A 14,318-nucleotide genomic window follows, 5' to 3' on the forward strand; every position below is an offset into this window, starting at 1 on the left:
GCCAAAGTATACTTATTCCTAAACAGTGTTTAGCAGAAGGAAATTCCTCACTCTATCTCTATAATATCAGGTAACCAAAGGCAGATCAACAAAGCCAATTCCTTACCTCCTTTATCCTCCTTACCATTAACTTTAATGTTTCCTCTCATGGAACCTAGAATAAGAGAATTCTCAAGGTCAATATATCCTAATTAATGCTTTATATTTTTTATTCTTTTGTTTAAGTGATACACTTACATTGGAGAAAATTTCCAAAAGACAGATTTCAAAAAAGGAAGTCTCCTGTAATCCCATGCTATAAGTAACCAATACTCATATTTTAATGTAAATCCTGCTTTTCCCTAAGCTATAGTACACATTTTTAAAAAACTGTATTTCACTTTACATCATTGTAACTTCCCCCAATTGTGAATATTTTTCCATATGACTACATATTACACACACATTTTAATGGTTTTATATTTCTTACTCACATAGATATTAATATTACAGTTTCCACTGATATATTTGGATTTGTAATCTCATGAGTATGAATGATGAGTCAGACCTTTTAAAAAATATTTATTTATTTATGTATTTGCCTTTGGCTCTGCTGGGTCTTTGTTGCTGCATGGGCTTCTGTCTAGTTGCAGTTCATGGGCTTCTCATTGTGGAGGCTTCTCTTGTTGCAAAGCATGGGCTCTAGGGCTCGGGTTTCAGTGGTTGTGGCCTGTGGGCTCAGTAGTTGTGGCTCCTGGGCTCTAGAGCACAGGCTCAATAGTCGTGGTGTACGGGCTTAGCTGCTCCACACTATGTGGGATCTTCCCAGATCAGGGATCAAACTTGCATCTCCTGCATTGGCAGGCAAATTCTTTATCACTAAGCCACCACGGAAAGCCGAATGAGTCAGATTTTTAACAAACTTCACATACAGGGTGAACCTATAACATTTCTGCTGTTGTTGGAAAAATGTCTGCGCTAAAGGTTGTTTATGTTTATCTGAAAACAGAAATTGAATACGTGTATGAAGTCTGCTTCGCTGACTCCTACTCATTCTTTAGCTCTCAGCCAAAGGGATTTTCATAAGCAAGACAGATGTATTTCTTACTCATTTATTAGGTAAGGAGCTACTATCTTACTGTCTACTCACTAATCTACCCCAGCTAGGATGTCATTTCCTTTATTCAAGCAATTATTGAGCACCATCTATTTGTAGGCATGGTTGTATGATTTGGAGAGAACAGCAGGGGGGCATGCTTGGTATGGCTGAGCAACAGCAGAAAGGCTGGTGTGGCTGGGGTAAATGATCGGAGAGGTAGTCAAGGAGGTAGCCAAGAGCCAGATCATACAGAATCTCATAGGTCACTGTAAGGCCAACTAAGAGTGAGCTGGGAAAACATTGAAAGGTTTTAAGCAGAGGAATAACATGATGTGAATTATTCATTTTAATATGATTACTTTGGAGCCTCCCTGGTGGCTTAGTGGTAAAGGATCCGGCTGCCAATGCAGGAGACAGGTCCCTGGTCTGGGAAGATCCCACATGCTGAGGAGCAACTAAGCCTGTGTGCCACAACTACTGTGCTCTAGAGCCCCAGAGCTTCAATTACTTAGCCCAGATACCGCAACTACTGAAGACCCCTTGCCTAGAGTCTGTGCTCTGCAAAAATAGAAGCCACCGCAGTGAGAAGCCCACACACTACAGACAGAGAGTAGCCCCTACTTGTCACAACCAGAGAAAAGTCCACACATCAAAGAAGACCCAGCACAGTCAAAAAATTAAACAAAATTTTTAAATATTTAAAAAATGATCATTCTGGCTGTTAAGGGTAAAACAGACTAAGCAAAGGCTTGTATCAGAATGTTATGGTGGAATTGTTGAGAGGTAGTTGGTTTCTAGATTAATTTTGCTGCAGGTCCACAGATGAACTCTAAATCTGATGACAGATGTGAGAAGGAAAGTCAAGGATGAACAATATAACAGCTTGAACACTTAATTAGTAAACTGCAGTTCCCATCTACTGAGGTGGGGAAGACCGCTGGGGGAAGAATTTGGAAACAGAGGTAGGAAATCAAGAGTTGCATTTCGGTCATGTTAAATTTGAGATGCTTATTAGATACCCAAATGAAGAGGGAGGCAGTTGGATATATAGTCCTAGAGTTCAAATTAGAAGCTGGAGATATACTTTGAGTGTTGTCTGTGCAAAGAAGGTATTGGGTGAGATTACTTAAGAGTGAGTATAGGTAAAGAAGAAAACAAAGTCAAGGACCAGGTCCCAGCACACCTCAACTTTTAATGGTAGGAAATATGAGGAGCGACCAGCCAAAAGACTCTAAGGAGACCAGTGAAGAAAGAAGAGAGTCAAGTAACAGTGGTTTCCTGGAGGCCATGACAAATGAAATTCTAGAAGGAAGAAGAGGTCATCCATGCCAAATGCAGCTGTTATGACCGAGAAGTAACTGTCAGATCTGAACTTGTGGGGGTCACTGGTATCTTTGGCAAGAACACCATCTGGGGAAGGGTAAGAAAGCAAGCCTTATAGGAATGGATTCAAGAAAAAGTGAAAGGGTAAAATGTGAGGGTGACTAGAAATATGTTTGAAGGTGTTTTGCTATAACAGAACAAAGATTTCCCAGAATTCTATGCCCATCCTTTACCAAACTGAATAAGACCCCTCTGATAAATCTTAATATAGTCATTTTCTCACTCTATATTTTTCTGAGATTATTTGATTAGTTGACTGAAACAAAAATGCAAAACATGAGAGCTGTGAGTTTTGTTTCACTTAGGGTCTTACTGAGGACTATACCCATGAGACAACTGCTCAGTAGCTCTGAACAAGCTGTTCCATAGAGGTAGGGGGGAGAAGCCAGTCTAAGTGTCATTTTGGCTAGGGAGTATGGACAATCAAGCACATGTCTTGAAAGAAGATTACTGCTAGTCACAAGGAACAGAGATCTCAAGCTAATGATTTTAGTGCTTTTACATGAAAATATGAAATTTGGGTTCACTAAAATTCTTCCTGAAATACACATCTAGCTATGTAAGGGGCCTGCTTGTTCAAAGCACAGAGCATCCTGTTATCACTTTAATTTCCTCTCTCTGAAGCACAGAGTGCACTGTCCATCAGCTACTGCAGTGGCTTAATCCTGGTAGAACTGGGTGGTAAGCAACACTCTCTGTCCTTCTCTGTTTACAAAGACTATCTTCCAACTAGACTGTCAGCTCTTCTAGGGTAGGGACAGTCTTGCTCATCACTGAATCCTCAGTGCTTTAAACATGGCCTAGCATAAGTTTAAAACCATTTGCTGATAATCTGAATAATTAAATGCTTAAATGGGAAATTTGATTCTGTTTACGCTAGCCCCTTATGGTACAACTTTCACTTATATAATTTGAACTTGATGCAAATCTTCATTTTCTCCATCCAACATTTCTCACATTACCAGACTAAGAAAGTAAAAATTTTTTGTAGAAATAACTCTCTAATTATATTTCAATTAACATTTTTAATGAGTATGAATTGATAAATCTTAAGGACTAGAGCAACTCTAATGCTTAATTCAGAATTAAGCATGATTGCAAATGTTTTCTCCATAACACCCAATTTCATAATTTGCAATAGTTCTCAATTTTCATAATGCTATCAGTGCTTTCACCAAAACTATAGGAATGCTGGGCAAAGCATATTTGTCAATAATCTGGTTATATCTAATATATATGAACTATCCACCAAACAAGTTTTAAAAAAAGAATCAATTACTCTTGATATTAGTATATTAAGGAAACCAATTTCAATATAGAAAAATTACTTGAAACTTATAGGCTAGGGATGAAAAATTCCTACTGTATTGATATAATATTCCAAATATACAGAAAACTAGACAGAATTATTAGGTACTATAATAAAACTGAAAAACTTGATAAATCTTATGCTTTATGAAGGTTTACTTTGATGCCCCCACAGATTATAGAAGTTACAACCTTAAATACTATCTTTTTCTTCTCTTCTAAAGCTTACAAATGAAATGAAGAACAAATTATTTTATGACACATATTTTCTAATAAAGCACAATAAAGCAAAAACATACAGATATAAATATGAACAAAGTAATAGACTTACCAGACATATGAAAAGAATATCTCACAGAAAATTCTTCCATGGCCAAACTTGTATTGTATGTGAAAATCAACATCATAAGAGGACCATGAGACTTTAATGAAGGTGAATCTCCTTCACATAGATTTCCTAGCCAAAAAACAACAAAACAACCCCACCCCCTGCAAAACAACATTCTTAGCATTCATCAGGGTAAAAGTTATTGAGCAAAGTAAAAGGAAAAAATCCTATTTTTAATACAAATTTATAGTTTATCTACTACCAACAATAATGGGAAATTAAGCAAAACAAAACCCAACTAGAATAGATATGTTCTAGATTTGTGACTGTAAGCAGTTCTAAGAAAGTGGTTCCAAACCAACTAGGACATTGTACCCCGTTCTCATAATGTCTGAAATACTTAAAGCTATATAATATAAAAGAAGGTAACATGGTCTGGCTAGGTCATCAGGGAACTAAAAGATATTTTGTCACAAGATTGAAATAACCATACATAAAAGAGTATATTTCAGCTTTTGTTACATACAACTTTCATTTATCCACAGCACAACCAAATGAATAAGAGGCAAGGTACAGCAATTGGCATAAAAGTCAAAACTGCTAGCTGGTCTAAATGAGATTTTTTAGGCAACATTTCTTAGAGGTCTCCTGTGAGTCAGAATCCTAGGGCTAATGAGTAATGGTTTCACTCAACCTCCCATTGCCCTTGGATTTCTAAAAGCATCCTTCGGAAGACGATGGAGACTGATCTTTACCCATGGTTCTCTCTCTTGTGAGCCAGACTGCTGTTATAAAGTTCTCTGTAACTGTTACCCTATGAATCTAGTTCAACTTATAGAATATAATGTTTTTCTTTTATCTTCTGATTTTTATAGTTTTCTTTATGATCAGAATGTTTAATCCTTCACTAGAGAAAATCTGGACAATTTAAAAAATAATTACTTATAACCTTGCAGTCCAGAAATATCCACTTGAACATATTGGTGTATTTCTCCCTATGATAGGGACAGAATGGGATGATCAAATAGCGAGCACAATAGTGAGTTCCCCATTAGGGAACTGTACATAGAGTGGGAACTATAGGGGGCTTTGGGAGACCACAATAAGACTAATGATCACTCAAGAAAGTAATAGGAAAATTCTGAAACAACATGGGCTTGCTTGACTCATAAAGCAAAACAAGTCACTTAACATCAAAGTCAGATTGGCTTACTTAATGATAAAATCAAGCTAACTTCAGTTCAGTTCAGTTGCTCAGTCATGTCTGACTCTTTGTGACTCCATGGACTGCAGCCCACCAGGCTTCCCTGTCCATCACCAATTCCCGGGGCTCGCTCAAACTCATGGCCATCGAGTCGGTGATCCCATCCAACCATCTCATCCTCTCATCCCCTTCTCCTCCTGCCTTCAATCTTTCCCAGCATCAGGGTCTTTTCAAATGAACCAGTTCTTCACATCAGGTGGCCAAAGTATTGGAATTTCAGTTTCAACATCAGTCCTTCCAATGAATATTCAGAAATGATTTCCTTTACGATTGACTGGTTTGATCTCCTTGCAGTCCAAGGAACTCTCAAGAGTCTTCACAAACACCACAGTTCAAAAGCATCAGTTCTTCTGTGCTCAGCTTTTTTTATGGTCCAAATCTCATATCCATACATGACTACTGGAAAGATCATAGCCTTGACTAGATGGACCTTTATTAGCAATGTAATGTCTCTGCTTTTTAATATGCTGTCTAAATGGGTCACGGCTAACTTACTTAGCAACAAAACGATACAACAGAAACAGAGCACGTGCCCACAAACAACAAAACAATGGCAGCATGAACCCTACATCCTGCTCAGTAAGGCCAGTGAGTTAGTAACCCCCAAACATGTTCTTTGGCCTCGACATGTTCTTTGCACAATGCCCCCCAAACAAAAGAACAACAGTAGAAAATAAGCCCTACAAACTGCCCAGTGATGTCATTAAATTAATGACCACCAAAACAGGCTCTGTGCACACAAAAAAATAATCATTTATGGAAAGATGACTTTTCACAATGAAAGGCCCTCATTGTACTGAGACTTAAAAATATTTTTCCAAGTGCTCTGACAGTCGAAGTAAACTTCCCTGCCCTACCTGGGGCAGGAAGCTGATGATGGAAGTTCTACTTTCTTTCAACTCAAGATCTTCCTCCCCTCACTCTTTCTCTGATTACAAAAATGTAACCCATTGAGTACTCGAGCAGCACAATGCTTGTCTTCCCACTTGTGAACTTTACAAATGTCCTAGTCTAATAAATCACTTCCTATCAATCACTTTGCCTCTCACTGAACTAATTTCTGGGCCGAGACATAAAGGACTGTGGTGCTGGAGCTCTTCAGAGCCCTGGAAACAACACCCAGTGGTTTCAGCTGGTGACCAGAGCAGGACTGTAGTAAGATAAGAAGGTCTGGGGTCGGGTCCTAGTCGGGCCACGGGTGCCACAGGTCAGAAGTTCTGGGGAGGACACTCCACTGATGACAACCCATTTCAGTCAGGCCAATCAACCCTCAGAGCTTTACGGCTCTGATTGGATTCTGAGATACAAGCCAGGGGAACAATGATATGGGTGTTTAAAGAACTGGAGAAATGATGGCAATCAGTATGGGTTGCCATGGAAAGGTAATATGGAAATACAGAAAGAATCTTATTGCTGGTACAGGAGAGAAGGGAAATGGTATGTGAAAAAGAAGGAATTTCACTGTCTGGGTTGCTTTGACCAGGTTTGAGTCCTGGCTACATTGATACATACCATGGCAGTGGAATGGCTGTGCTTGTACATATCCAGTCGCTATATGATGTTGCAGGATTTAGCAATCTCTAGTCTTCTCTTTCACCCTGAGGTTTTCCTTCTATGCTCTCTATCTGTTCCATATCTTTTAACTCCAAAAGACCTGTATGATCACCGAGGTGTAAAAATTCACTCTTCTCTCTCAATCTGGCAGGGAACCAGCTTACAAGACTCAAAGTACTTTTCCTTAATTACTAGGAGTGCCTAGTTGAGGACCTACCAGGCCCTGATGTCAGTCTTTTCCTCCCTCCAGGCCCTTGCAAATGTTAACCCTTTTATTTCTGACTTGCAGCCAGACAAGTTCCAGATCGTCATCAGCACCATTGGGGACATCTTCTGTACTATTCCTTTGTGGCAATTTCTTGGGCACTAACATCTGGCCGGGAGACTGCTTTGGAAGGGATACCATCTAAAATCATAACTGCAAATCTTGATCAAATTGCACAAGAACAAAACTTTTGGATAGCCTAGGAAGCAGAGATCTCTCCTCAGGTTTGGGTCTAAGATGGGTCAAATTGAATGAATCCCAGTTGATACCACTCTGGGACATGTACTCCAGGACTGGAAAAAAATTGAACAAGATTTGAAAAAGAAAAAACTTCTCAGGCTATGTAACCAGGTTTGGCTGCAATATAATTTAGAGAGCCAAGAAAAGTGAGCACTGAACAGGTCTCTAAATTATAATACTATACTGCAACTAGATTTACACTGTTGAAGGGAATCAAAATGCAGTGAAATACCACATGTTCAAGTTTTTATGACCTTGTATTTGGGAACTGTAACTAGAAGGGATCCGTGTAACCCAGAAGGCTAATTTAAGGAAGCAATCAGAAGACAGTTTAGCTGACCCAGTATACAGGGCCATGCGAAGATCAGACCCCCCATAGAAAGAACCTGTTGCTCCTGCAGTAGCTGCCAGCCCAGTGGGAGTTGTTCCACACCCTCCTGGAGGAGCTCTTGTGCCAACAGAGGCTCTCAGATCTGAGAGAGAGGCTAAAATCCCAGAGGAAAGTGTATGCAAATGTGAGGAGAGGCCACCACCATATTCCAGAACTCCTCTGTTCCTCAAGCTACCCAAGGAACACAATCTCAGCCCAGCTAGCACCCATAGTGGCCTAAATTACCAGCCACCTGCCCCTACAATCTTGCCTCTGAGCAAAGTTCCCGATGAGAGTCAAGGAACAGTAACAGTCCATGGGCCCTTTTCAAAATGTCTGATCTAAGTCTGGTCGGGGATAAATTGGGAAGTTTTTCTGAGGACCCTGAAATTTTCACTAAGGAGTTTACCAGGTTCATGAGAACTTTTGATCTCACCTGGGGAGATTTGCAGATTTTTACTATCCCATTGCTGCATCCCAGGGGAAAACCAGAGTATAATACTAGCAGCCAGGGACAGTGCTGACCAAATGGCAACTAGGGTCCAACCAGGACATGCAGTTTTTCAAGTGGGGAATGACACTGTCCCTGATGCTGACCCACAGTAGAATCACCAGATGAATCCTACTGACAGGGACAGACAGGACAGTATGATTAACTGTTTGATAGAAGACATGAATGGTAAAATCTGTTTATTATGAGAAAGTAAAAGAAGTCCAACAGGGACCAAATGAAAACCCTGCAGTTTTTCAAGAGAGATTAGAGGAAACTTTTAGAAAGTATACAAATGAGGATCCCCTTCCCCCGAGGGACAGTCCTTTTGGCTGTGTATTTCAAAGCTCAGTCTACCCCAGACATCAGGCACAAAATTCAAAAGATAACTGCTGGTCCTCAAACCCCTATGAATAATTTACTCCAATTGGCTTATTCAGTTTTCATTATAGGAATGTGGCCCAAAAGGCTGAATGCCTGCAGAGAGACAAACAAAAGGCTCAAATGATTACAAAGGATTTGTCCACACAGGGACCACCAAAGGAGAGGGTCAGGTTTTTTGGGCCAATCTGACCATGGTGGACCATAAGGCCCATGGGTACCCAAATAAATTCACTGTGCCCTGTGTGGTCAGAAGAGACACTGGAGGAAAGATTGTGATCAATGTACCCTTTGCCAACAGTCAGTGCATGGGCAGAGGGATACCTCAGTTGCCAGTGAGTGATGGGGGCCATTAGGCTTCACAATCGGAAGACAGAGGGGCCTGAGGCCAGAAGAGGCTCTGCCTAGAGATCTCATCTATATAATTAATGCTGAGCCTGGGGTAGTCATTGAAGTAGCAGGCAACTTGATAGAATTTCTTATAATAGACACTAGTATAACCTTCTCAGTCTTAACCTAAAGGATTGGAAATCTTAACAATCATAAAGAATATGTAATGGGAATATCAGGAAAAAGACAAGGGAACACTTTCCTAGAACAATTTATGTGTAACATTAACAGTCAACTACTTTTACCTTCCTTTTTGTTTGTGCCTGATTGTCCCTTTAATGGGAAGAGATTTATTAAACTAGTTAGAGGCCACTCTGTTCCTAAAGGGAACAACGAAACCTTGTGTCACATTGTGCTTAGTCGCTCAGTCATGTCTGACTCTTTGCAACCCTTTGGATTGTAGCCCACCAGGCTACTCTGTCCACGGGAATTTTCAGGCACTGGAGTGGGTTGCCATTTCCTCCTCCAGGGGATCTTCCTGACCCAGGAATGGAAACTGCATGTCCTGTGTATCCTGCACTGCAGGCAGATTCTTTACCTGCTGAGTCATCAGGGAAGCCCTTAAGGAAAACTTATTCATCACCAAATGATTTTAACAGAGAATGAAAATGAACAGACTGAATCTACAACTGAGATAGAAGCCCTAGTAAACCCCGAAGTTTGGAACATTGAGGTTTCGGGCTTAGACAAAGACATTTGACCAGTAGTTATCAGGCTAAGACCTGGATGAGAATATGCCTGTAAAAAACAATATCCCCTAAAGCTAGAAGCCTAGAGAGGAATTTCTCCTACAGTGAAGAAGTATGATTCATATGGTTTATTACTGGTACCTTGTCAGTCACCATATTATACTCTGGTGTTACCTATTCTTAAACCTGTTGGAGACTATCGATTCGTACAGGACCTAAGGGCTATTAATGAAGCTATTGGACCCATTTATCCTATTGTGCCTAATCCTTAATACTATCCTAACTCAAATCCCAGGGGAAGCCAATTGGTTTACTGTGTTAGATTTAAGTGAAAGTGAAAGTCACTCAGTCAAGTTCTACTCTTTGCAACCTCATGAACTACACAGTCCATGGAATTCTCCAAGCCAGAACACTGGAGTGGGTAGCCTTTCCCTTCTCCAGGGGATCTTCCCAACCCAGGAATCAAACTGGGGTCTCCTGCATTGCAGGTGGATTCTTTACCAACTGAGCTATCAGGGAAGCCCAAAGGATGTTTTTTTCTGCATGCCCTTGGCCCAGGAACCTCAGTTCCTTTTTGTCCTTGAGTGCTCAGGCCCAAAAACAAAAGAAACCTGATAAAACACCTGGACTGACTTCCTCAAGGACTCAGGGACAGCCTTGAAAATGACACCTAATGGTTTCTATTAGACCTTTAGTTATACTTTTTTTTTTTTTAAATAAAATATACTATGTAATTTTTTTCATGAAGGCAATGGCAACCCACTCCAGTACTCTTGCCTGGAAAATCCCATGGACGGAGGAGCCTGGTAGGCTGCAGTCCATGGGGTCACTAGGAGTCGGACAGGACTGAGCGGCTTCACTTTCACTTTTCACTTTCATGCATTGGAGAAGGAAATGGCAACCCACTCCAGTATTATTGCCTGGAGAATCCCAGGGACGGGGGAGCCTGGTGGGCTGCCGTCTATGGGGTTGCACAGAGTCGGACACGACTGAAGCGACTTAGCAGCGGCAGCAGCTTCTCTCTTAATATCACAGTAGGATTTTCCTGTCTTCTAAAAAAGTTAGGTGAAAATATTTCATTTAGTGGTGGTATAACATTTTATCCTATGGATTTGCTATACTTTTCTTAACCAATTTCCTATTTTGATCCTTTTGGGGGGGGCATTATCATAAATAACACTAGCTGAACGAATATCTTGTACATAAATGTAAAGTATATTTCTTAAAAGTATGGATAAAAATAGAAACACTGAATGAAAGTTATAGATTTATCACTTTTGAAAAACATTTCTCTATCTTGCTCCAGAAAGAAACTATGTATTATACCTAAACAACAACATGAAAATGTCTGTTACACTGCATTTTATTTACTAAGTATAATCATTCAAATATTTTTGTCAGTTAAGTAGGTAAATTTTTTTCATCTATGCTTTAAAGAGGCTATTTTTTCTCACATGTATTTGTCTATTAATTGTTCATTCAGATCACTTGCCCATTTTTGTATTATTGTGCTGCTGCTGCTGCTTAGTCACTCAGTCGTGCTCGATTCTTTGTGACCCCATGGACTGTAGCCCACCAGGCTCCTCTGTCCATGGGATTTCCCAGGCAAGAATACTGGAGTGAGTTGCCATTTCCTTCTCCAGGGGATCTTCCTGACTCCAGGGATCGAATCCACATCTCCTGCTTGGCAGGTGGATTTTTTACCATGGAACCACCCTAGGAAAATAGTAATTCTGAATTGTATTTTAAAATCAGTTGGTTAAAGTATTATTTATTGTACTGTTTTTAAATTGTTTTATATTAGGGATCCTCTTGATTCTAAAAGAATGCATCTGTGCTTTATAATTGTTGAATCACTGTTAATTATTATAGGGCTGATGATTCAAGTGTGTTTCCTGTGACAAACCATCTCTAAGTTTAACTGACCATACATAGTATTCTCTGAAACAAACATTCTAACAAAGGCAGTTTGCTATGCACACATAGTTTCAAGTCAACAATTCTAGAACTATTAAGCTTTTCACTATTATAAGAAAACTGCCCTTCTTAGTAAATGGATGGCCAGAGGATTAACTTCATTGTGACAGAAACAAAATAAAGAGAGATTTAATTTAGATTGTATAGTAACTGATATATAAATATTCATTAACTTTCCTTATGATCAAAAGAGATTGAGAGTTAGTCCAGTGCTTTTGCCTTTTCAAAATCACTTGGGTCAATAGTTCACAATTCTTTAGGAAAATGAACAAAAGACTCAAAAGCTTTGGGAACTCTGGTTTTAACCTGACATTTTTTCAATGCTAAATCAAACATATTTGGGCTGTTATTAATTTTTTTACATATTTGGGCTTTTCTAATACTGATTTATACACATCCCCTATATTAATTACCTTAAACCTTTCTCAGAGTTGTTGAAAATCCTCGGTTTGTTACTTTTTATTTCGCTTCTGTTGAAGGAAGTTTTTAGTTATATAGGAATTTATTGATAATTTCCTGTTGTCTTCAATTGCTTTAACATTAGAATCCTTCTCCATCCATAACTAAGATAACTGCTTATTTTATAAACTTTTAATGCCTTAAGAAAAATGCTTAGCTCTTTATTCAACTGTTCTATGAGGTGATGGAGAATATAATTTATATTTCCCTCCCTGATCTGCAATGCAAAATTTATCACATTTAAATGCCTTATCGTTTCTTGGGCCCCTTCTGGTCTACTCATGTGTGTCTCTTTTGTATCAGTACTACTCTGTTTTAATTATGGTTACCTCAAAGTATGTTTTTATATTGATAATTCACCTCATCATCTGGTCATTTTTTCCCCAAAAACATTTTCAGCTAGTTCTAGTTAAGGATAAACTCTAGAGTTACTATCAATTTCCTCCTTGCTCTCCAAAGACAATTACCACTGGGATTTTGCTATATTTTTTAAATTAACTTGGGGTGGATTAATGTTAATTTCGTCTTCCAGTTTTAGAAGATGGTACTTTTCTCTATTCAGATATGTGTGTGTGTGCACATGTGCATGCATGTGTAAATTTCATATTTGTGCAATAAAACTCACATTTCAATGTTATTCCTAGTCACATGGCTTATGTGACTAATTATAACCAAAGTGATTTTTACATTATAACTTTTAACTAATTTTTATTTGGATGGTTTTATGGATATGATTATTTTATCATTGAATTATATTTATGTTTCCTAATTTGACCTGGCTTTTAGATAATACAATTAAACTATTTATGCATTCTGGGGATATAGCATTGTTGACTATGTTTAAAATGTTCATTCAATAACCTATTGACCTCAAAACTTGAGTTAACCACTAGAGGCTGCCTTATTTGCAAAAATTGAAATACAGTTAAAAAACTTTTTGTGGAAGAAGATAGGAAATAATACATATATTTTATGAATGAATTTTAAATGAAGAACAAATTATAAGAACAACAGAGATACAGTTCATCAATATTATAAATTATAACTGACATAGCTAATGTACTTTTTCCTTTTTCTGTATTTCTTTGTTCTTTCAAACCTTGAGTTCTCCAACACTCCATTGAGGGACAATAGGGAAATAATAGCCTAATCTTTTCTTCTAAGCAGCACAATCTTAAAATACAAATTTAGAGATGTAATTCTAATTCAAACACTGCAGGTGCTTGGTTTCTTTTATATGGATTAACATGCATTCTGTCATTTAATTATCAAAGTAACCTCATGAAGCAGTACAAGTTACAGGTATTCTGTAAGGCAAGAAAGCAAGAAGCGGAGATAATTTCCAAAGATACTAGCCTAGATGCTGCACTCTCTCCACAGAAAGCTATGCCCTTCTGATGTTATGTAAAAGCTCCATGTTTACTAATATTCCCTTAAGTAGAAACACAAAGATTGTCAATGCACCTATTTCTGGGATGTTAATGTAAGCCTAAAGAATAAAAGAACAGTGGTTTAGCAACTGGCTGTTTGATCGACTCCGGCAGTAGTTGATCAACGTGGAGAGGGACACTGACATCTGGGACCTTCCTAGAGAGACAAAGGCCAGCAAAATGCTATACATCCTCTCTCTGGGAGTCACCTTGTTACATTAGGCATCTATATCTCTGACTTAGGCACATTGGGAATTTGTAATACTCATGTACATATGTGCTAGAGATACTGTGTCTTTTCACATAAATCACATGAAAAGTTACAGGTAGTTATCACATTACCAATGAGGACAGTGACTAATTGAGAAAGCTTTGGGAACATTCCCAAAGTCACTGAATTACTAGGTGGTAGAACTGTAGTCTACTGGACCCAGGATCATCAGATTTCAGAACTCTAGGCTGCTATATCCTAACTAACTGAGCAACTTTGGTCAGCCAGCCCAAACTTTGTTTCCATTTCCCTTTTCTCTAGTCATCTCGCTCTCCGTTAGGTGTGGCCATGTGAAAAATCTGGCCAAAGTGACTGAAATATGCTACAGGATTCCTGGAGACATATTTGCTTTCTCCATGGTGATAACCTTTCCCTGGGCGCTTTCTTCTTTTCTCCCCATTGTAATGGCCACAAGTGAAATAGCCATTATGGAACCGCTAG

General features: G+C 38.9%; 1 protein-coding gene across 1 annotated transcript in view; it reads right to left on the reverse strand.

The window, feature by feature from the left end:
* Nucleotides 1-3,907: 3,907 nt before the first annotated feature.
* LOC120861127 (ovochymase-1-like) overlaps nt 3,908-14,318 on the reverse strand; it is a 73,938-nt gene continuing 63,527 nt past the window's right edge. The window contains exons 18-19 of the mRNA XM_040236766.1: nt 4,101-4,226; nt 3,908-3,993 (exon numbers count right to left, since the gene is read on the reverse strand). Coding sequence (XP_040092700.1) covers nt 3,908-3,993; nt 4,101-4,226 — 212 coding nt within the window. The remainder of the gene's footprint in view (nt 3,994-4,100; nt 4,227-14,318) is intronic.

Source organism: Oryx dammah, unplaced genomic scaffold, assembly GCF_014754425.2.
Source record: "Oryx dammah isolate SB20612 unplaced genomic scaffold, SCBI_Odam_1.1 HiC_scaffold_11229, whole genome shotgun sequence".
In the NCBI taxonomy this organism is placed as follows: domain Eukaryota; kingdom Metazoa; phylum Chordata; class Mammalia; order Artiodactyla; family Bovidae; genus Oryx; species Oryx dammah.